The 24,642-nt window shown below is 43.7% G+C and overlaps 2 protein-coding genes across 3 annotated transcripts in view; both read left to right on the forward strand.

Moving 5' to 3' along the window:
• Positions 1–24,642, forward strand: part of GEMIN8 (gem nuclear organelle associated protein 8) — an 89,638-nt gene that overhangs the window by 30,196 nt on the left and 34,800 nt on the right. The window lies entirely within an intron of this gene.
• LOC138671674 (uncharacterized) lies at positions 16,324–21,770 on the forward strand. The gene is made up of 7 exons (XM_069759840.1): positions 16,324–16,503; positions 17,342–17,405; positions 17,490–17,576; positions 17,738–17,933; positions 18,080–18,239; positions 19,140–20,148; positions 21,702–21,770. The coding sequence occupies exons 2-7, from the start codon at positions 17,358–17,360 to the stop codon at positions 21,768–21,770; spliced, it is 1,569 nt and encodes a 522-aa protein (XP_069615941.1). The 5' UTR covers positions 16,324–16,503; positions 17,342–17,357.

Consider the following 24,642-nt stretch of genomic DNA (forward strand, 5'->3'; position numbering starts at 1 on the left):
ATATCCAATGAACTTTGACTTCACAGACGTCACCGATGGTGAGAAAGTTCTCACGCGGTGCCATCGGAATTCAGCGCTCGCGCTGACATCATTGAGTTGAACTGAGTTCTTTGGCGCTGAAGTCTGATGACCTTTCTGCTGGGAGAAAGCGGTCGGAGAAGGAGCCAGCTGGTCTTGTGCATGCTATGCCCCATCCGAGAAGACGAGTGGTGCCGGAACGAGCCGTAGTGAAGAAGTGGCAGGTCACTGAAACAGCTTACAGCTTTTCCTTCTCTTTTGCCGAGAGTTACATCTTTTTAGGGCTTCATTCCACACAGCTGTATGACGACTTTTTTTTGTGTGGGTCGAGTTGTAGTTTTGAATGACTCCATTAATTTTATTATACAGTGTACTGGAAAAATCAGGAAAAAAAATCAACGCGGTTAAATTGTGGGTGGGGTGGGGGAAGCCTGCAATTCAGACATTTTTGGGGGGTGAATTTTTATTTTTTAGGTTTTCACTGTGTGTTTAACTATGACCTGTCAGCTTGATTTTTCAGGTCAGCCTGATTACAGGCACATCAAATGTGTTCAGATTTTTTTTTTAATTATTGTAGTTGTGAAAAAAAATTCTGACATTTTTAAAGGAAAAAAGTTTTTGTTTTGATCCCATTTTCTAAGACTCACACGATTGATCTCTTTGAGGATTCTTTTTTTTATTCGTTTTGTAGGGCAAGCTGATGGGTTTTACATCCATGTGTCATCAGTGTGACACATACCGGCGCCTGGGAAAAACACTAGAGTTCGCTGTTACCAGGCACCGGTGCTGAAGACTGCTCTGATCATTGTTACATGTTCTCCCTGAGATTAGCATGACCAGGTGACAATGATGGGAGTTGTATTCACCCGCTGTGTACATCGTGTGTAAAATAAATAATTTGAAGAAAAAAAAATGCCTGGGCTCCTGAGTAATTTTATAAACCAGCAAAGGGAAAGCCCACAGCTGGGGAATGATCTTGTTAATTTGTGAAAGGGGCAGTGTCCCAAAAGGTTCCCAGGCTATTTGTAACAGCTCACAGCTGTTTACTTAGCCTTTACTGCTTAGTTTATGGGGGAACCCAGAAAAAAATTACACATTCAAACCAGCAAAGGCTAAATACAGAGCTGTGGGTTAATATTAATAGCATGGGAAGGGGCCAGGGATATTGGCCCCTCTCAGGCTAACAACCTCCGCCACCCCAGGATGGCGCATCCATGAGATGCACCAAATTTGATGCTTCGCCTTGCTCTACTCACTTGCTGTGGTGCGGTAGCGAGTGGGGTAATAGGGTTGTTGATGTCAGCTGTATTAATGGCCTCTGACATCAAGCCCAAGGGTTAGTAATGGAGAGGTGCCTATAAGATGCCTCCATTGCTAATCAAATAATGCCATTGTAAAAAATACACAGCAAGAATATAGTCCTTTTAACCGCTTAACGAACAGAGGTATTTTTGATTTTGCTTTTTCGTTTTTTGTTCCCCTTCTTTCCAGAGCCATAACTTTTTTTTTTGGTCAATATGGCCATGTGAAGGCCTGTTTTTTGCAGAACAAGTTGTACTTTTGAACGACCCATTGGTTTTACCATGTCGTGTACTCAAAAACGGGAAAAAAATTCCAAGTGCGATGAAATTGCAAAAAAATAGTGCAATCCCACACTTTGTTTTTTTTACTAGGCTCACTAAATGAAAAAACTGACCTGCCATTATGATTCTCCAGGTCATTATGAGTTTATAGACACCAAACATGTCTAGGTTCTTTTTTATCTAAGTGGTGAAAAAAATACCAAACTTTAAAAATAAAAAAATTGTCATTTTCCGATACCCCTAGTATCTCAATTTTTCGTGATCTCGGGTTGGGTGAGGACTTATTTTTTGTACACTGATCTGACTTTTTTAATTTTAACACTTTGGTGTAGATGCGATCTTTTGATCACCCGTTATTGCATTTTAATGCAATGTCGCGGCGACCAAAAAACATGTCTGGCGTTTTGACTTTTTTTTTCGCTACGATGTTTAACGATCAGGTTAATCCTTTTTTTTTACTGATAGATCGCTCGATTCTGAACGCGGAGATACCATATATGTGTATGATTGATTTTTTTTTACTTTTTTATTGTTTTATTTCAAATGGGGCGAAAGGGGGGTGATTTGAACTTTTATATTTTTAAAAACTTCTTGTTTTTACTTTTGGCATGCTTCAATCGTCTCCATGAGTTGCCATAACCTGATCGACTCTGCTACATACCGGCGATGATCAGATCAGCTATATGTAGTTGAATTACTCACTTGCCATGAGCGCTGACCACTAGGTGGCGTTCATAGCAAGCCGGCAGTGACAACCATAGAGGTCTCCAGGAGACATCCTGTTGTCATTCCAACCCATCGGTGACCCGCGATCACGTGATCGGGTCACCGGTGGGCGGATTTCCAGCATGAATGCTGAAAAAGCATGTTAAATGTCGCTGTCAGCCTTTGACAGCGGCATTTAACGGGTTACTAGCCACGGGTGTTTTCCGGATACATGTCAGCTGTTCAAAGCAGCTGACATGTACCGGGAAAGATGTGGCCTCACCGCCAGAGCCCACATCAAAGGAAGGGAGTCCGACATTGCATAAATGTACACCCAATGTCGGAAAGGGTTTAATTGAAAGAAAGACACAAGACTCCGTTATATGAAATAACCACTACCCACCCTCTTTTTTTTTCTTCCATTTATTACTGTTAAAATGTAAATAATAAAAAATATTCCTCACCTGTACGACAAGAAACCACTTTTCAAATGAAAAAGTCCAGCTCTGCTACATCTGGATTACATGGCAGAGCAGTGGCTTGATGCAACTGCTCAGTGATGAAACCAGGCCACACTGAGCTCAGCTTGGGACGCAGTTTCAGTGATGAGTGGTAACATCATGGAGGTTACCGCCGGTCACTGACAGCTATTCTCATGCTCAGTTCAGTAGGAGCCGGCCAATGTACTGCGGTAACCTTCATTGTGTCACTGCTAGCACCATGAGAAAAATCAACAGCTGGCAGTGATTCTATGAAGTTACCGCTAGTCACTGAAGCTGCGCCCTAAGCTCAGCGTGTTCTGGATTAATTTCTGAGCAGTCACATCATGTCACTGCTCAGCCATGTAATCCAAATGTAGCAGAGCTGGACTTCTTCGTTTAACACATGGATTGTCGTCGGACAGGTGAGGAATATGTTTTTTTATTTTAATTTTTACAGTAATGGTATAAAAGGGGTGGGGAGTTATTTCAGATACGGAGTCTGTGTCTTTCTCTCAGTTAAAGGACTTTATTCTTGCTGTGTATTTTTTACAGCTGTGTATTTTTTGCAATATGACTATAGTAATGGGGGCATCTTATAGACACCTCTCCATTACTAATCCCTGGGCTTGATGGCAGCGGTTTACAACAGCTGACATTAACCCCAACTCTATTATCCCACATAACACCGAACCAGGGCAAGTGAGAAGAGCGAGGCTAAGCACCGAAGTTTCTTCATTTCTGGGGTAACCGAGGGCTGATGTTGTTAGCCTGGGAGAAGGGTCCAATATCCCTCTTTCCTCCTTCTAAGGCTATTAATGCCAACCCACAGCTGTATTTTAAGCCTTTGCTGGTTTGAATTTATAGGGGGACCCTACATCATTTTTTTCTGGGGTCCACCGTAAACTTACCAGTAAATCCTTAGCAAACAGCCGTGAGCTGTTAATAGCCTGGGAAGCTTTTGGGATATTAGTATCATTTAGTAACATTAACCCCCAGCCGTGGGATTTCCTCTGCTGGTTTTGGCCCACGTCATTTAAAAAAAAATATATTTTACACACGATGTACACGGCGGGTGCTGAAAACAACTCCCATCATTGTCGCCTGTTCCTTCTGATCTTGGGGAGACCAGGCGACAATGATCCGAGCTGTCTTCAGCCTGGGAACAGCGCAAACTGTACCGCTGTTCTCAGGCACCGGTGTGTGGCACACGGATGCCACAGGTATGTAACATACGGACACGGATAACTGTGGTACTGGTTATTCCAGTACCGGAAATATCAGGATGTGTAAAAGAGCCTAAAATGGCCTCCCATAAAATTGACCCTTAAAGTCACGTGCACACAGTCAGTATTTGGTGAGGTTTTACCTCAGTATTTATGAGCCAAAATCAGGAGTGGAACAATCAGAGGGAAAGTGTAATAGAAACCCGTCACCACTTCTGTATTTATCACCCACTCCTGGTTTTGGCTTACAAATACTGAGGTAAAAAACTCACCAAATACTGAAAGTGTGAACGTGGCCTTATAGTAGAGAATACTATATTGACCACGACTAGAAGAGGCTGATGGACGTGAATTCATGCATTTTCCAGCGATGGGTGATTGAACCTAATTAAAGTGCACACTGCCGAGAGCTTTTATCAGTTCACTACTACTCTGACACCTACTGCAAAATATGCTTTGTGAAATCATGGTGAGGCCAAAGACAAACAGTTGTTTTCTCAGGAAGAACTATCTAATGGGCCTCCAAGGACTTTCATTGGCTAAAAGATTGACCAGGTGTAATCCTGTCAGATCCTAATGTGATCTCCATATTAGGTGGCACCGAGATGTCTTGTAGTGGATTCGTTTTCTCCCGAGAACGATGATTTTTAAGCTGATTTCACCAACAAACGTGTGCGTGTTTATTGAGTGATAGCCAATGGCCTCTTTAGTCAGACCGACATTTGGGAAATGAGTGTTCTGAGGCCTGTGAAGTGCATCGCAACTCCCAGGTGGCTATGTATGTATGAATCAGAAGTGAGAGAACGAGTATATTCAATCACCAACATTTTCAGTACTTATGCAAATTGAAGTGTGGGAGAAAGCTATATTTGGTAGATTTGTTTCTTTGTAGGATTATGTGCTTTGCTAGAGCCGAGCCACATGATTAGTACAATACAAGCCATGTGGTAATGCTCCCTTGTTCCAGCAGATGGTGCTAGAGAACAAATGACATGATCAGTGTGGCCCACACCCAGTATAAAGCATCCCCCATAGATCTGTAGGTCCAGTGTACGCCCCCCAGCAGTTATATGATTGTTAGGACCCCGCTCATGGACAGGAGAATAAGTTATTAGATTCACCAGAATTATAGCTTGAATTCGCTTTTTTAATGAGGCATTTGGATGGACTGTTTTCTAGCTAAAACCAGATCTACACTGACCTTGTGCAATAATGTCTCTGCCAAGATTGTGTTAGCGGAAATTCGGAGCTATTGGTGCTATGTTTGCTAATCATTTTGTCTTAGATAACTCAGAGGCCCACATTAGGGGACCCCGCTGTAGCTGGACGGATGGGAAGGTTTTCTGCCTAAATCAGTTGAAACTGCAATGAAATGTTGATGGATGTGTGATCCCTGGTTTCTTTTTCCTCCATTAACGATACTACACACATCCTGGGTAGATTTTATGGATGCTCTTGTCTTCGGTACTGATGGTAGGCGCACACTTAATTCAGTTGTACCTCTTTGTGAAACTTAGTATAGTGAACGCTACAGTTTGAGTTAACAGGTAATCTGTCAGTGAGCTACTTTTGATGGGGAGTTAGTAACTCTTTTATCTGTTTTATTTTTCTTTAACTCCTCTCTGTACTGGTATATGACCACATCACATTTGATCTGAATGGAATTCTCAGATCCTTACTGAATCGTGCAGATTTAACAGGTGATTATTAAAAAGAATTGTCCACTATTGGGCAGCTGCAGTTTAATCAGGACCCCATATAAACTGTGTATACTCACTTCCTGCAGCGTTTCGTTCCTTTTCCCAAGCTCGATGTGAGTGGACACTTGTCAGCTGCAGCCTTCACTATTTCTTCCACTTATCTTTTCCCCCTGGCAATGGATCGGAGGTTGCTTCGTCTTACATTCGCCTTATCTTCCTCTTGTATCACCTACATTTTAACATCTCTTGCCTTTTTCTATTCTGTTTTTTTAGTGTTCTGCATCTAGACTTTCATTATTGTATTTTCTATACATGATTATGGAGGTGGCAGCATCGTTGTTCCAGAGCTGCTAGCAGTATCCATAGGATTTACAGCAATCGCATGTGCTATGAAAATCTGTAGTTAAGATGTTCATTGCTTTATCTGAAAGTCAATAGAACATTTCTATCTACTGTTAATTATAGTGTAAATAGCCACATCTTGTCCAAAAGGAAAAAGCACCCCTCTGCAGGCAGCTGTATAGGGGTTCTGTCCTCTCATCAGTGCAGAGTAGGCTACTGGTTGCTTGGAGTAACAGCCTATGATCTACTATATAATTGTCTACAGGTACCGTCACATTTAGCGACGCTCCAGCGATATAGACAACGATCCGCCCTAAACTAGATCGCTGGAGCGTCGCTGTTTAGGTCGCTGTAGAGATGTCAAACACAGCAACTCCAGAACGATGCAGGAGCGATCCAGTGACGTAACTTCTCGTACTCGCTGGTTGTTAGCTCTGTGAAAAATCATTGCAGGCATTGTTGCTTTTGCTGTCAAACATGACGAATGACGCCGACCTGACGACCAAATAAAGTTCTGGACTTTCAGCTCCGACCAGCGATGTCACAGCAGGATCCTGATCGCTGCTGCGTGTCAAACACAACGAGATCGCTATCCAGGACGCTGCAACGTCACGGATCGTTGTCGTTCTCGTTGTAAAGTTGCTCAGTGTAAAGGTACCTTAAAGGTACCTTCACACTGAACAATTTAACAACGATATCGCTAGCGATCCATGACGTTGCAGCGTTCTGGATAGCGATATCGTTGTGTGTGACACGCAGCAGCGATCTGGATCCTGCTGTGACATCGTTGTTCGGAGCAGAAAGGCCAGAACTTTATTTCGTCGCTGGATCTCCCGCAGACATCGCTGAGTCGGCGTGTGTGACGCCGATTCGGTGATGTCTTCACTGGTAACCAGGGTAAACATCGAGTTACTAAGCGCAGGGCCGCGCTTAGTAACCCGATGTTTACCCTGGTTACCAGTGTAAATGTAAAAAAAACCAAACAGTACATACTTACATTCCGGTGTCTGTCGTGTCCCTCGGCGTTCTGCTTCCCTGCACTGTTAGCACCGGCCGTAAAGCACAGCGGTGATGTCACCGCTCTGCTTTACGGCTAGCCGGTGCTGACAGTGCAGGGAAGCAGAGTGCCGGGGGACAGACACCGGAATGTAAGTATGTAGTGTTTTGTTTTTTTTACATTTACACTGGTAACCAGGGTAAACATCGGGTTACTAAGCGCGGCCCTGCACTTAGTAAACCGATGTTTACCCTGGTTACCAGGGGACTTCGCATAGTTGGTCGCTGGAGAGCGGTCTGTGTTACAGCTCTCCAGCGACCACACAGCGACGCTGCAGCGATCGGCATCGTTGTCTAGATCGCTGCAGCGTCGCTAAATGTGACGGTACCTTAAGGGTCACTTCCGTCTGTCTGTCTGTCACGGATATTCATTGGTCGCGGCCTCTGTCTGTCATGGAAATCCAAGTCGCTGATTGGTCGCGGCAAAACAGCCACGACCAATCAGCAACGGGCACAATCTGGAAGAAAATGGCCACTCCTTACTCCCCGCAGTCACTGCCCGACTCCCCTCTGGTCAACGCTCACACAGGGTTAATGCCGACGGTAATGGACCGCGTTATGCCGCGGGTAACGCACTCCGTTACCGCCGCTATTAACCCTGTGTGTCCCCAACTTTTTACTATTGATGCTGCCTATGCGGCATCAATAGTAAAAAAATGTAATGTTAAAAATAATAAAAAAACAAAAAACCTGCTATACTCACCCTCCGTTGTCCGCCAACCCGCTCGCGCCTGCCGCCAACTTCCGTTCCCAGCGATGCATTGCGAAATTACCCAGATGACTTAGCGGTCTCGCTTAGCGAGACCGCTAAGTCATCTGGGTAATTTCGCAATGCATCCTGGGAACAGAAGATGGCGGCAGCCGTGCGCCTATCGCCGGAGCTTCGGTGGATCCTAGTGGGTGATTATATAACTATTTTTTATTTTAATTATTTTTTTTTAACAGGGATATGGTGCCCACACTGCTGTATACTACGTGGGCTGTGTTAGATACCACATGGCTGCTATATACTACATGGGCAGTGTGATATACTGCGGGGGCTGTGTGATATACTCCGTGGGCTGTGCTAGATATTACGTGGCCACAGTTATATACTGTGTGGGCAGTGTTATATACTACGTGACTGGACAATATACTACGTGACTGGACAATATACTATGTGGCTCTTTGCTGTATACTACGTGGCTCTGTGCTGTATACTACATCGCTGGGCAATATACTACGTGGCTGGGCAATATACTACGTGGCTGGGCAATATACTACGTGACTGGGCAATATACTACGTGACTGGGCAATATACTACGTGACTGGGCAATATACTACGTGGCTGGGCAATATACTACGTGACTGGGCAGTATAGTATATGGCTGGGCAATATACTACGTGGGTGGGTGCAATATACTATGTGGGCTGTGCAATATACTACGTGGACACGCATATTCTAGAATACCCGATGCGTTAGAATCGGGCCACCATCTAGTAGATATATAAACAGTGAACCCAAACCCGCTATCTGCAGATGGGTCTCTCTTCCTTTTGGGGAAGTCACTGGTTCTGTTAAATATCCTAATTCCCCCATACAGAATAGATAACAGTTTGCTGAATGATCTGTAAAGAGGAATGCTCGGCTCTCCCAGACTCATCTGGTGGCAGCTTATCTTGCGTAGAAGAAAAAAAGGGGGGCATCAGCAGTCCATAATTGGACATGCCAGAACCTTATCTTTCTAACCATCACCAGTCAAGTGAGAGTCTGGAGACTCCCATATACATTAGACTGACAGTTGAACACGGACATCAGTGGGTTCAACCGACTTTAGTCTAATATGTATGGGAGGTCTTAAAGCAGACCTTTCACCAGCTGAGTTTAGCTACAGGTCCTTCTCAAAAAATTAGCATATAGTGTTAAATTTCATTATTTACCATAATGTAATGATTACAATTAAACTTTCATATATTATAGATTCATTATCCACCAACTGAAATTTGTCAGGTCTTTTATTGTTTTAATACTGATGATTTTGGCATACAACTCCTGATAACCCAAAAAACCTGTCTCAATAAATTAGCATATTTCACCCATCCAATCAAATAAAAGTGTTTTTTAATAACAAACAAAAAAACCGTCAACTAATAATGTTCAGTTATGCACTCAATACTTGGTCGGGAATCCTTTGGCAGAAATGACTGCTTCAATGCGGCGTGGCATGGAGGCAATCAGCCTGTGACACTGCTGAGATGTTATGGAGGCCCAGGATGCTTCAATAGCGGCCTTAAGCTCATCCAGAGTGTTGGGTCTTGCGTCTCTCAACTTTCTCTTCACAATATCCCACAGATTCTCTATGGGGTTCAGGTCAGGAGAGTTGGCAGGCCAATTGAGCACAGTAATACCATGGTCAGTAAACCATTTACCAGTGGTTTTGGCACTGTGAGCAGGTGCCAGGTCGTGCTGAAAAATGAAATCTTCATCTCCATAAAGCATTTCAGCCGATGGAAGCATGAAGTGCTCCAAAATCTCCTGATAGCTAGCTGCATTGACCCTGCCCTTGATGAAACACAGTGGACCAACACCAGCAGCTGACATGGCACCCCACACCATCACTGACTGTGGGTACTTGACACTGGACTTCAGGCATTTTGGCATTTCCTTCTCCCCAGTCTTCCTCCAGACTCTGGCACCTTGATTTCCGAATGACATGCAAAATTTGCTTTCATCAGAAAAAAGTACTTGGGACCACTTAGCAACAGTCCAGTGCTGCTTCTCTGTAGCTCAAAAGTGGCTTTACCTGGGGAATGCGGCACCTGTAGCCCATTTCCTGCACACGCCTGTGCACGGTGGCTCTGGATGTTTCCACACCAGACTCAGTCCACTGCTTCCTCAGGTTCCCCAAGGTCTGGAATCGGTCCTTCTCCACAATCTTCCTCAGGGTCCGGTCTCCTCTTCTCGTTGTACAGCGTTTTCTGCCACATTGTTTCCTTCCAACAGACTTACCATTGAGGTGCCTTGATACAGCACTCTGGGAAAAGCCTATTTGTTGAGAAATTTCTTTCTGGGTCTTACCCTCTTGCTTGAGGGTGTCAATGATGGCCTTCTTGACATCTGTCAGGTCGCTAGTCTTACCCATGATGGGGGTTTTGAGTAATGAACCAGGCAGGGAGTTTATAAAAGCCTCAGGTATCTTTTGCATGTGTTTAGAGTTAATTAGTTGATTCAGAATATTAGGGTAATAGGTCGTTTAGAGAACCTTTTCTTGATATGCTAATTTATTGAGACAGGTTTTTTGGGTTATCAGGAGTTGTATGCCAAAATCATCAATATTAAAACAATAAAAGACCTGACAAATTTCAGTTGGTGGATAATGAATCTATAATATATGAAAGTTTAATTGTAATCATTACATTATGGTAAATAATGAAATTTAACACTATATGCTAATTTTTTGAGAAGGACCTGTATGTCACATTACAAACCCTTCTACCAGCTCTCCACTTACAGCACTGTCAACTCTACTGTACTGCCCCTTTCCCTACAATGCCTGTCTGGAGATGAGTATATCAGTTGTCATAAGGACAACTTGTAGAGCACAGAGATTGCGATCAGAACAGGCTACTCATGTGTGAGATGTAATTACACCCAGTTTTGATCTCACTGCAGTGCGATTTTATGGTGCTGTGAGCACAATAGATGAATTTCTGCACAGGCTCTCTGGGGAAGATGCAGTATAGCACAGCTGACAGTGCTATGAGAGGAGGAGAGCAGATAGAAGGGTTTATAAGGTGACACAACTAAACTTAGCTGCACTTTCTAATCATGCAGGAGATCAGAGATATTATTGGGTCGAAACTGTAGAGATACAGGGTCAGTGGGTGCTCTCGTCCGCTGGCTCGGCTGTCTTTAGAAAGACTGCATGGACCAAGGCTCATACCACTAAATACAAGCGTTCTCTCCCTGTGGGCAGAACACTACTCAGACAACACAGGGTAAGGGTAAAACAGTGTGGCAATAATTTATTGAACCACCAACACACAATAGCATATAGAACAGTCCAAGCAAAAATTCAAGATGGTACAAAATACAGAGTCTCACCCTTCCACTGACTCGCTGGGATTAGAGCTGTTTCCAGGGCCAAATACCCCCACCAGTGGCTCCCCGCTTTTGGTGGGCCCCCACAGAGAGGAGGTAATGACAAGCTTAGGAAGATGACAGTCCATTGATGTACGAGGTCAGGTAACATGATTGTCCGAACCTGGATTCTCTAAAGGTCTTTGAGGGTTCAGTGATGGTCAGTGAGGCAGCTCTGTATTTCTTTAGTTGGAGCGATGATGCCATGACTTCTGTCATGTAGAGTCTCTCTGAACACAGGCAGATCCTCCTTTTAATATATCACAACTTTTCATCTAGTCGTCCCACCACAGGCTTTGGGGGAAGGTGGATGGAGACCATCCCTCACTGCTGGAGTGTTCAAAGACCATGCATACATTGTCCTTCATATTTCTGAGCACCATTGGGTCATCAACATATTAACAAACATTCAAACTGTTGTGCCTTTGTTTCCCAAAGATAGTAGAACAATACGACTGCAATACTAGGACCGATGCAATAGCTAATTAGAAGCCAGTCAACAAATCACAACCAGTGAACATTAATGACAATAAGGGTCAACAGTCATTCTTACATGAACTTTAAGGGTACCGTCACATAGTGGCATTTTGATCGCTACGACGGCACGATCCGTGACGCTCCAGCATCGTAACAATATCGCTCCAGCGTCGTAGACTGCTGTCACACTTTGCAATGTACGACGCTGGAGCGATAATTTCATGACGTATGTGCGATGTAGAAGCCGTTGGTTATTATGCGCACATCGTATACAATATCATGCACACCTTTGTTACACCATGCGATCATGCCGCCACTGCGGGACACTAGACGATGAAAGAAAGTTTCAACTGATCTGCTACGACGTACGATTCTCAGCGGGGTCCCTGATTGCAGGAGCGTGTCAGACACTGCGAGATCGTAACTATATCGCTGGAACGTCACGAATCGTGCCGTCGTAGTGATCAAAATGCCACTGTGTGACGGTACCCTAATTCCATGTTCACACGCTCAGTATTTGGTCAGTATTTTACCTCAGTATGTGTAAGCCAAAACCAGGAGTGGGTGATAAATACAGACGTGGTGACGTGTTTCTATTATACTTTTCCTCTGACTGTTCCACTCCTGATTTTGGCTCACAGATACAGAGGAAATACTGACCACATACTGAATGTGTGAACGTGGCCTAGCTCATGTCCCTGGGCCTTCTGAAATATAGTGGGGAAAAAAGTACACTGCTCAAAAAAATAAAGGGAACACTTAAACAACAGAATATAACTCCAAGTAAATCAAACTTCTGTGAAATCGAACTGTCCACTTAGGAAGCAACACTGATAATCAATTTCACATGCTGTTGTGCAAATGGAATAGACAACAGATGGAAATTATTGGCAATTATCAAGACACACTCAATAAAGGAGTGGTTCTGCAGGTGGGAATCACAGACTACATCTCAGTACCAATGCTTTCTGGCTGATGTTTTGGTCACTTTTGAATGTTGGTTGTGCTTTCACACTCGTGGTAGCATGAGACGGACTCTACAACCCACACAAGTGGCTCAGGTAGTGCAGCTCATCACATCAGTGCGAGCTGTGGCAAGAAGGTTTGCTGTGTCTGTCAGAGTAGTGTCCAGGGGCTGGAAGTGCTATCAGGAGACAGGCCAGTACACCAGGAGATGTGGAGGGGGCCATAGGAGAGAAACAACCTAGCAGCAGGACCGCTACTTCAGCCTTTGTGCAAGGAGGAGCACTACCAGAGCCCTGTAAAATGACCTCCAGCAGGCCACAAATGTGCATGTGTCTGCACAAATGGTTAGAATCCGACTCCATGAGGATGGTCTGAGTGCCCGACATCCACAGATGGGGGTTGTGCTCACACTCCAACACCATGCAGGATGATTGGCATTTGCCACAGAACACCAGGATTGGCAAATTCACCACTGGCGCCCTGTGCTCTTCACAGATGAAAGCAGGTTCACACTGAGCACATGTGACAGACATGACAGAGTCTGGAGACGCCATGGAGAGTGATCTGCTGCCTGCAACATCCATCAGCATGACCGGTTTGGCAGTGGATCAGTAATGGTGTGGGGTGGCATTTCTTTGGAGGGCCACACAGCCCTCCATGTGCTCGTCAGAGGTAGCCTGATTGCCATTAGTTACTGAGATGAGATCCTCAGACCCCTTGTGAGACCATATGCTGGTGCGGTTGGCTCTGGGTTCCTACTAATGCACAACAATGCCAGACCTCATGTGGCTGGAGTGTGTCAGCAGTTCCTGCAAGATGAAGGCATTGAAGCTATGGACTGGCCCGCCCATTCCCCAGACCTGAATCCGATTGAACACATCTGGGACATCATGTCTCGCACCATCCACCAACGTCATGTTGCACCACAGACTATCCAAGAGTTGATACTTTAGTCCAGGTATGGGAGGAGATCCCTCAGGAGACCATCCGCCGCCTCATCAGGAGCATGCCCAGGCATTGTAGGGAGGTCATACAGGCACATGGAGGCCACACACTATTGAGCATCATTTCCTTGTCTTGAGGCATTTCCACTGAAGTTGGATCAGCCTGTAACTTCATTTTCCACTTTGATTTTGAGCATCATTCCAACTCCACACCTCCATGGGATATTAGTTGTGATTTACATTGATAAATTTTAGGTTTTATTGTTCACAACACATTCCACTATGTAATGAATAAAGATTTACAACTGGAATATTTCATTCAGTGATATCTAGGATGTGGGATTTTAGTGTTCACTTTATTTTTTTGAGCAGTGTATTTACTCAGTTGTGAAAGTTCTCTCCCTTAAAAAGATGAGAGGCCTGTAATTGACATCATAGATAGACCACTCAAGATTTATTTTGCAAATTATGGTGGAAAATAAGTATATGGTTATCTCAGTATTTTGTTATATATCCTTTGTTGGCAATGACAGAGGTAAAACGTGTTATGTAAGGCTTCACAAGGCTGGCAAACACTGTTGGTGGTATGTTGGCCCATTCCACCATGCAGATCTCGAGCAGTGACGTTTTGGGCCTGTCGCTGGGCAACATGGACTTTTAACTCCCTCCAAAGGTTTTCTATAGGGTTGAGATCTGGAAACAGGCTAGGCCACTCCAGGATCTTCATATGCTTCTTACGAAGCCACTCCTTCGTTGCCCTGGCGGTGTGCATGGGATCATTATCATGCTGAAAGATCCATCCACGTTTCATCTTCAATGCCCTTGCTGATGGAAGGAGGTTTGCACTCAAAAGCTCATTATACATGGCCCCATTCATTCTTTCATGTACATGGATCAGTCGTCCTGGTCTCTTTGCAGATAAACAGCCCCAAAGCATGATATTGCCAACCCCATGCTTCACAGTAGGTATGGTGTTCTTTGGATGCAACTTGGCATTCTGTCTCCTCCAAAGACAACGAGTTTTCTTTCTACCAAACAGTTCTACTTTGGTTTCATCAGACCATATGACATTCTCTCAATACTCTTCTGGATAATCCAAATGCTCTCTAGCAAACTTCAGACGGGCCCGGACATGTACTGGCTTAAGCAGGGGGACCCGTTTGGCACTGCCGGATCTGAGTCCCTGGCGGCATAGTGTCTTACTGATGGTAGCCTTTGTTACGGTGGTCCCAGCTCTATGCAGGTCATTCCCTAGGTCCCCCCGTGTGGTTCTGGGATTTTTGCTCACTGTTCGTGCGACCGTTTTGACCCCATGGGATGATATCTTGTGTGGAGCCCCAGATCGAGGGAGATTATCAGTGGTCTTATATGTCTTCCATTTTCTTTTTATTGCTCCCACACAGTTGATTTCATCACGCCAAGCTGCTTGCCTATTGCAGATTCAGTCTTCCCAGCCTGGTGCAGGGCTACGATTTTGTTTCTGGTGTCCTTTGACAGCTCTTTGGTCTTCACCATAGTGGAGTTTGGAGTGTGACTGTTTGAGGGTGTGCACAGGTGTCTTTTATACTGATAACAAGTTCAAACAGGTGCCATTAGTACAGGTAATGAGTGGAGGAAAGAGGAGACTCTTAAAGAAGAAGTTACATTTCTCTGAGAGCCAGAAATCTTGCATGTTTTTAGGTGACAAAATACTTATTTTCCACCATAATTTGCAAAATAAATCTTGCCAAATCAGACAAGGTGAATTTCTGGATTTGTTTTCTCATTTTGACTCTCATATTTGCAGTCTACCTATGATGTCAATTACAGGCCTCTCTCATCTTTTTGAGTGGGAGAACTTGCACAGTTGGTGGCTGACTAAATACTTTTTTTCTCCACTGTAATATGTCTGGATAATTTAGATTAAATGTGATGTCACCACAGAAGCCTTTGACATTTTTCATATATATAAAAAAATAGGAAGAAGTGCGGCACTCATCCTTTTTGCTTGTGGAATCGTGCTCTTTATTGGACCGACATGACCGACATGACTTTCTCATGTCGGTCCAATAAAGAGCACGATTCCACAAGCAAAAAGGGTGAGTGCCGCACTTCTTCCTACTTTTTGTTCATACAGCTATTTGCTATAAGTGCAGAGCACCATTGGCCCTGGGAATTAGTGCAGGCGGTGAGTCGGATTCACGTATATCCAAGTCCTAAATGTGCACTCCTCTGGTTCCGTTCATTCTATATATTTTTCTTTCCGTGTCTTTTCATATATATATATATATATATATTGGTCCGATTATATATGATCAGTTAAGAAATGAAAAATTATAAAAATTGACCAGTCTTTTACATGAATATGTACAATCATCCTACAATGGTAACGACACAGAAGGGAAGTCCATTGTGATCAAATACTTAGCTAAGGCTACGTTCACATTAGCGTCATGCACGCTGCGTCGTCGACGCACGGCAACGCATGCGTCATGCGCCCCTATCTCTATCATTGGGGACGCATGCGTTGCGTTGTCGTGCGTTTTCGGTAAAACGCACGACGCATGCGTCGTTTCACCGCACCTGGGTGGCGTCGGAGACGCTACATGTAGCATTTTTGTAGCGTCAAAAAAACGCGCGCGTCGCACTTGCGTCGCTCGTGCGTCGTCAATGCGTTACAATTTCCCATTGAAACGTATTGACGTCGCGGGTGTGCGTTTTGCGTGCGTTGTGCGACGCATGCGTCGTTAGATAAAAAGAAACAAAAAAGTGTCTAGACAGTGCAAACAGTGAGAAAAACATCCCCCATATATAAAGAAAATGTTGGATTGTTTGTCACTTCTGCTGCAGGCTACACTACAGAGTACATCTACTCCTACTACAGTCTTCTCATCCGCTGTCCAGAGATGTAAGTATAGAATGATTCTCTGCATTTTCTACATGTTTTTTAAAATTATTTTTGCAAGTTGGGTTTTTATATTCTGCACTGTGGTTAAAGATATTGTGGTATTTTTAGTCTAGTTGTGATGTATGGCGTTGTATAGGATGGCGTTTCATTGCCTGCGGCCTAGATTATTGTTCTTTCTAGGATAGATTTTTCGTTTCCATTTTTTGGTTTGGTGGTGTTTTTTGAATTCAGTTGTGATGTTTTATTCTTGCGTTATATGATGGCGTTTAATAGTCTCCGGCCCTGTCGGTTTTATATTAAAGTATGGCAGTATAGAATGATTCTGCGCCCTTTTATTACATTTATTAATTTTTTATTGCAAGATGTGTATTATGTTCTGCACTGTGGTTGTGTAAAGACATCGTTGTATGTTTATGGTTGTGATGTATGGCGTTGTATGCCCTTTTATTGTCTCCGTCCCTGTCGGTTTTATTGTAAAGTACGGTGTGTTATTAATGTTTATGCCCTTACTTTTTGTGTGTTGTTACTTAAAAAAAAAATATTGTGTTTTTTGTGTTGCTCCGTTCATTCTGTACTTTAAAAAAAAAAAAACCTTTTTTGGGATTACTACATAGGGTCTGTTGTAGATTAGTTTTCTTATCTTTAGGCTTTTGTACTCTGCCATTGGGTTGTCTCTGCCATTGTTTCTTTAATCTAATCAATGTGGCAGTGTTGTTTGCTCAGCGTTAGTTCAGTTGGAGTGCAATGTTCTTTGTGGTTTAAATGAATTTTTTTTTTTTTTTTTTTATATATTGCTGGATTGTGCATAGGATCAATGTTATTTTGTTCTTTATTTCAGATTTGCATTATTAGTCATGGCCAGCGGCACTGATTCCAGCAATACCCCACCGCTGAGGAGTCCGGTGAGTACATGATCTACTATTGCTTACTATATTCGCTGTCATTTGTAGATGGGTCACTCAACTTTTTGGTAAACTATTTTGCAGGCTTCTTCAAGTGAGGAGGAGAACCAGGAGGAAGAGAGGGAGCAGCAGCAGGGACCACGGGGCCAAGCTGTGGTTGCAGGACGGAGCGTAAGTATTTCTTTCAAACCTATAATTTTTTTATTTTTTTATTTTTTGCGGGTATGGGGGGTGGTGGGAGGTTGTGATGTTGTGTGTAGTAGGTGGCGGTGGAGGAGGTAGGGACAATTTTTTTTATCTTTCAAACATTAATATTTTCTATTTTTTTTTAGGTTTCACAACGGGCCCTGGATGAGCCACTTAATATCGACCTTATGGTGGCATCAATAGAAGCACGGGGCCCGTTGTGGGACAGCCGTGACCCCCAGCACGCGGACCAGGGCATATTGCGGCGTCTGTGGTTGGAGGTGGCACAATCGCTGTGGGATGGCTTCGACAGCGCTTCCTCCAAGGCTAAAGCTAGTTTCCGTAAGTATTTCCAAAATGCTGCTGTGACCCATCATGCCAGGATTACACAACCGTCTGTGATGTCTTCTATTGGGATTGCACACGGTTGCGTAATCGTTTTCAATATATTATCTAAAACCTTTTTTATTTTTTATCTTTATACACAGTTAAACAATTGAAGACCAGATGGCGCTCCATGAAGGACCGCTTCCGGAGGGGCCTGAAAAAGGAGGGACAGACTCGTAGTGGTGCTGCCGCTTCAAGGACCTCGGTGTACAAGTATAACCGTATACTGCAGTTCTTGCGACCGGTCCTTGAAAGCAGAGAGTAAGTATAGTACCTATGCACACACCTAGTTTTTACAACATGCATATTCACATACTACATTCCAGCCACGTAGCTTATTGCCCAGCCATTTATTTTGGCAAGTCCCAAGTATAGAAATGAAGAAAAAAAGGCAAGTTCACCGAGGTGTGAAAAGTAAAAAATACATACTTTTATCCACTTCAATCATAAGCAGAGGATGAAACATCAGCACAATGCAATAGACACTATGTACGCGTTTCAGGTGACAGGGAACATCAGACCTGAAACGCGTAGATAGTGTTTTTATTGTATTGTGCAGATGTTTCATCCTCTGCTTTTGATTAAAGTGAATTTTGTTTTTACTTTTCACACCTCGTTGACCTTGAATTTGTAATTCATTTCTGATCTTCTCACACTTGACACAGCGGCTCCCTTCTGGGATTACTGCAATGGTGAGCTTGACTTTTAGCAATTTCATTAAAATCTGAAGTATACATAAAAATAGTAGATTGTCCAAGCCCAGCCAATATTTCATAGTGGAGTAGTATATTGCCCATCCAGGTGTATCCACGATTTTTTATACACAAAAAAGAAAAATATAATAGATACGGCATACATTCTACTGCAAGGCAGGTTATGTTCCCATGGTTGCTCAGCTCGCAGGACCTGTGATGACGTCTCGGTCACATGACCGTGACGTCATGGCAGTTCCAACGTAAGCATAATTGTCTGGCGTTGCAAACCACAACCTTGGTTGACTATTTAGAAATACCTTTTTTTTAATATTGATGGTGCATATGCAGTGTCAATGTTAAAAATAGTTTAATATTTATGGCGGCAATGGATACCTGGCGGTAAAGTTTAATGACGCATGTGAAATGTGATATTTTGTATACTAATGGTTTCCTTATGTTTTCACAGAACACACAGCAGCACCCGCGAGACTGTCCGACCCTCTGGAGCGGTCCTTTGTGAAGCGCCATCTGAACTGTCGCAGCCATCCCACAGCGAGAGCAGGTCTGCACCAACACAATCTGGCGAACCGGCAGCCGGTCCATCAGATGTTCCCCTGGCCGAGGCCTCTGGCGTTCCTTCCTTCGGGTCTTCCCGACAGCGTCAGCGGGCCTCGGACAGGGCGCCCATGTCCGAATTTTTACATCTGAGCACCGTATTTCAGAATGGTTTCAAGGCGCTGTGCGATAAAATGTGCAATATCGAACGGCGTCTTGAAAACATCGAAACGGATCTCTCGAGGCCGGCCAAACATTTTTTTAGTGCCATTCACAACGGCATGGTTGAACATCTTACGCCGGAACTCCAGATTTCGTTCATGCAGGGCTGCAACAATTTATATGTCAGTGCTCTGCAGCAGGCTCGGGTCATGCAGTCAGCGACAAATATGCCCGCAGTACCATCGCTGGCTGCCATGACTCCGACTCCTGCTGCAGAGCACCACCACAGAGCTCCGCGTGCTGAGGGCCACCGCCACCACAGAACAGAGCCCCAAAGTTCTGAGCCTGACAGGCCTTCAAGGGGACACAGACGGGGTGCCGACCCACACCCAGAGGGAGAGAGGAGGAAAAAGAAGAAGAAGCGAACGACGACAACAACAACCAGTACGTCCTTGGCTATGGCTGCTCCCCTAAGTACCACCAGAAAACACCCCGGGTCGACCCGGAGCACACCAAGTACCCAGGCTGGGTCTACACGGAGCACACCCAGTACCCAGCCTGGGTCAACGAGGAGTACACCATCAACACAGCCTGGGTCGACCCGGAGCCGGAGTAGCCAGCCAAGGACACTGGTCGTCCCTCCTCCTCCCTCACCTGCTACTTTCCACGTCTCACCACCATCCACTTCCTGGATTGATGTCGGCATCCCGTCTAGTGTGATAGAGTATGCTGCTTCCTCCCCCTCGTCCTCCTCCTCCGCCTCGGTCTCCTTTACACCCCAAAAAACTGTGGGATATGAATCCCCTTTAGTTGCGGATATTGGTACCCCATAAAAACATTTTCCCCAATTTTATTTCTGTACCCTAAATAAATTTGTTATATTTTTTCAAAAAAAATTTGGTTTTTATTGTCTCAAATAAAGTTTGCACCAAATCACACCTTGCGCCGTACACACAAATCTTGTCTTTGTAACACCTGATGTGCAATGTGTGACAATATTGTATCACTTTATTTCCTTTTTTTATAGGGCTGTCGCTCATTGTACTCAGATGTTACAAACACAAACAGCATTGCTCAATATGTCAAGCTTTTTACAATGTACCATCACACAACGATTTCAGTATAGATAAAGTTGGTTTCTTCTGTGTAACCAACGTTATCTTTTCTGAAATCGTAAAACGATTGAGCCCCTGCTGTGAGTTTTTTGGTGTCAGCGAATGATTTGGAATTTTTTTTGGACTGATCAGACGCTGTCATTGTTGGATCGGCGAGTTTAGACCGATCCAGCGATGTCTTTGTTTTAAACAAGGGAATATTGGGTTACTAGCGCACTGTTTTAAACACTCAAATAAAAAGTGAACAATACCCCACAAATATAAAAAGGTGTCTACCACGTCCCTCGCCGTCATCTTTCCGCACTGACACTGTGATTAACGCCCGTAAAGCTGAGCACACCGTTGACTTAATAATAAACGCTGTGCTGTGCTTTAGGGCTGCCACAGTACGGGAAGTTGACGGCGATGGACGTTTCACACACCGGAGTGTAAGGGTTTTTTGTAATTTTTAAAATTACATTTACAATGGTAAACATCGTGAGTGTGGCAAAGCGCTTTTACCCAGATTACACGGGACTTGCTCTTTTTTGGTCACTGGAGAGCTGTCTGTGTGACAGCTCTCCAGCAACCACGCGACAACTAAACAACGATCTCGATCCAGTCGTATCACTGGTCGGTATCGTTGGATAATACTTTTATTAATGTACCTTAAGATTATTGGTCAGGTGAGGTGGAAGCAATGTTCACAGTGTCGCCACTATTTGACTCAGGACGATTTCTACCATCCCGAGTACAATAGTGTTAACTCTGTAGAGTTTTGCAAACATGATCGTCTCCCTCCTTGTCAAGCCAGGTTCCATATGCAAATAGTCTGCAGGATTAAAAATGCTTGACAAGGTGGGAGCCAATCATGTTATTATACGTCAAAACTATGGAACACACAAATTTTGTGTGACACACATTACTTTCAATATTGGATTTTACAATTCTATTATTACTATGAAAAAACGTATAGGAGATTTGTTTGGTGAAAACGGAAAGGCACAAGAACTTTATTTCAAAACACAACGCATTAGAAAATCAGGGGACATTATAACAATAACCAAACATAGGATGGTTAAATGACATGGACTACACGATGTTTACATGACATCATAACACGAAGAATTAAACCATTTGATCTTGCCATGAAACACGCCCAACATCTGAAACAAAGTATGCAGCAAATTGGTCCCTCATATGAGCAATCTCCACAGTTGTCCGCAGAGGATGAGCTTGGTAATCAGGCAATGGATTTGGAATGGGTTCATCAAGGTCCACGTTGACTCTCTCTTTATCAATAATAAAATTGTGGAGAACCACACACGCCTTCACCACCTCATCCACTGTCTCAATTTTCAAATTTATGGCGGATCCTAAGATACGCCATTTGGAGACCAGGATGCCAAAGGCGCACTCCACAGTTCTTCTGGCCCTGGACAGTCTGTAATTAAATATAGTTTTGGTGCGGTCCAACCCACGACTTGAGTAAGGTTTAAGTAGGTTGCCACTCATTTGAAAAGCCTCATCACCAACAACAACAAATGGCAGGGCCGGGCCGTCGGTGTTGGGAAGAGGTCGTGGCTGGGGGAAATTAAAATTGTTATTGTACAATCTTCGGCCCATATCAGACTCCTTAAATGTCCGTGAATCATTTGCACGACCAAAAGCTCCAATGTCCACAGCGATAAACCTGCAGTCTGCACCTGCAATTGCCATCAGCACGGTGGAAAAGTATTTTTTATAATTAAAAAAAAGAGATCCACTTCTTGAAGGCTTGGTAATCCTAATGTGCTTCCCGTCCACGGCTCCAATACAGTTAGGGAAAGAACACACTTGTTCAAATTTTTGGGCGTTGGCAAGCCAGATTTCTCTTGTAGGGATGGGTAAAAATTCCTCCCGGAGGTTGTCCCACAATGCGCGGCAAGTGTCGGCAATAATCCCAGACAGTGTGGAGACTCCAATCCGAAACTGGAAATGCAGTGATTTCAATGTCTCTCCGGTAGCCAGGAAACTGACAAGAAGATAAATAAATAAATATAATTAATTAAATTGGTATGAAAGAATTTTTCATTTTTAATTACAATCCCCCACCCCACAAAAACAAAACACGTTACTTTAAAAAATGGCAAGAACATATAAATCCTTCACATTCCATTACGTACCGTAGAGTCACCAGCAGACGTTCCTCAGGGGAAATCGATTTACGGAGCTGCGTGTCCTGCCTGGAAATGGTTCCTTCCACCAGACGCAGCAGATATCGGAAGCTGTCTTTTGACATCCTGGTGTATTCGAAGTATTTGTCCTGGTTCTCATTTAATTCGCCAAACAGACAATGGTAGGCTCCACGACTCTCTCGGACTTCCACTATAGGGTGTAGCCAAAAACGCCGACGAATCCTTCTCCGTAGTTTGTCTCTTCTCCTCTGTTCATGACAGGCAAAAGCATAAGCTATAGCAAGGGCTAATTCCAGCTGAAAAGTGAGGTAGATACTCTCCATGGGACGATCCATCTTGATGCTCTATGGTTGGAAATAATGTATGCCGGGGTATATATACCACTATTACATTAATACCCACCCCCATCTACCCATTGGTGGCATTATCGATTGTCTAGACACTAAACCCACCCTCTTCTATTCATTGGTGGTGTTATCTAGTGTCTAGACACTAAATTGTGTGTAAAGATCTAATCAGTGTTTGACAACGCATGCGTCGTAAAACGCGGCGTTTTTTGTATAAACGCACCAAAAACGCACCAAAAACGCTGCGTTTTACGACGCATCCGTCCGACGCTTGCGTCAAAAAAGGTGCGTTTTTGCGTGCGTTTCCAAAGCGTCGTGCGTTGCGTCGGCGACGCTGCGTCGCATGACTCTAATGTGAACGTAGCCTAAGATACTGAAGCGAGTTGCAAGATCCAGTGGTTAAACTTAAGGCAGACATCCGATGAAACCATGCCAAGAAATAAATCTAGAGAAGGACTTGGGAAAGAAGCCAAGACCTGTGAGAATGTAATGAGAAGTATAAAGCCAGGAGCCCTGAGTATATTCCTCTTCATATTGTAAAGCATGTGTCGTTATGCATTTTGCACCATAAGTCATTGAATTCCAGAATCAGTGTTTTATTCCTTTTTCTAGAGATTCTGCCAGTGGTTGGTAGCAGGCTGTGGCCATTTCTTATCTGAGATTTGCCTCTTTTGTGCGGTAATGTTTCTGGACACACATGATAAAGCGTACCCTGTGCTACACAAGACCTTGATCTTGATGCACAAAAGCCATGGTCATCTCTTCTAGGATGAGTTACAATGTATAATGAATTCAGTGTCTGTGCTATTCAGAGCCGGACACAATTGCAGCATTGAGTTGTATTGTATTCGGGACAAGTTGTTTTGCATTTGCTCGTCAGCCCACTTTATATCACTGCAGGATTTTCACTATCAAACTTGGCTTAGTTTCATGTCCCTTTTTCCTGATTTTCTAAATATTTAAAGGCTTTGTCTGATATAGAAAAAAAATTCTGGCGTATAGGCGCTTAGAATAAAAATCTGTGACATATTTACCACCTTTCAGAGCCCCTAGGTATCCAGCCCAGGCCACTCTGGAGGCTTCTGCTGGCTCAGAAAGCCATGTTTCAAAGTCTGGACCGCTGCATCCGGTTATTGGCTGCAGCGGTCAGGTGACTAATAGACCATGTCATTAGAGAATCCTCCCACGACACGCTTTTTTTTTTTTTAGTCATCTGACCGCTTCAGCCAAGCACAGGTTACAGCGGCACTGTGACCTCTGTACTGAATTTGAGGGGATGCTGGGAGGTCAGAATACCATCCATTTATATTTGAAGTACGTTCATGCCATTAAACACTTTTTTGTACTGTATTTCTTATAATGGAGCATCCCTTTAAGGCTGAGAATGCAATATGTTTATGTGACAAAGGACATTTAATATTTACCAGCACAGATAAATATACCAACTAAAATGTCCGCAATAGCTACAGAAGGTTACACACTGTGCTGAACATTGGGTTCCTCATGTATCAGTCATGATTAGATTGTAATCTCTACTTTATTTTTATCTGGGAAGAAAAAAAAGGAAAATATGTGAAAACAGTAAAAAAAGAATTTGGAGTTCCTAACTATTGTAATATATATGTAGAGCTTTA

Source organism: Ranitomeya imitator, chromosome 3, assembly GCF_032444005.1.
Source record: "Ranitomeya imitator isolate aRanImi1 chromosome 3, aRanImi1.pri, whole genome shotgun sequence".
In the NCBI taxonomy this organism is placed as follows: domain Eukaryota; kingdom Metazoa; phylum Chordata; class Amphibia; order Anura; family Dendrobatidae; genus Ranitomeya; species Ranitomeya imitator.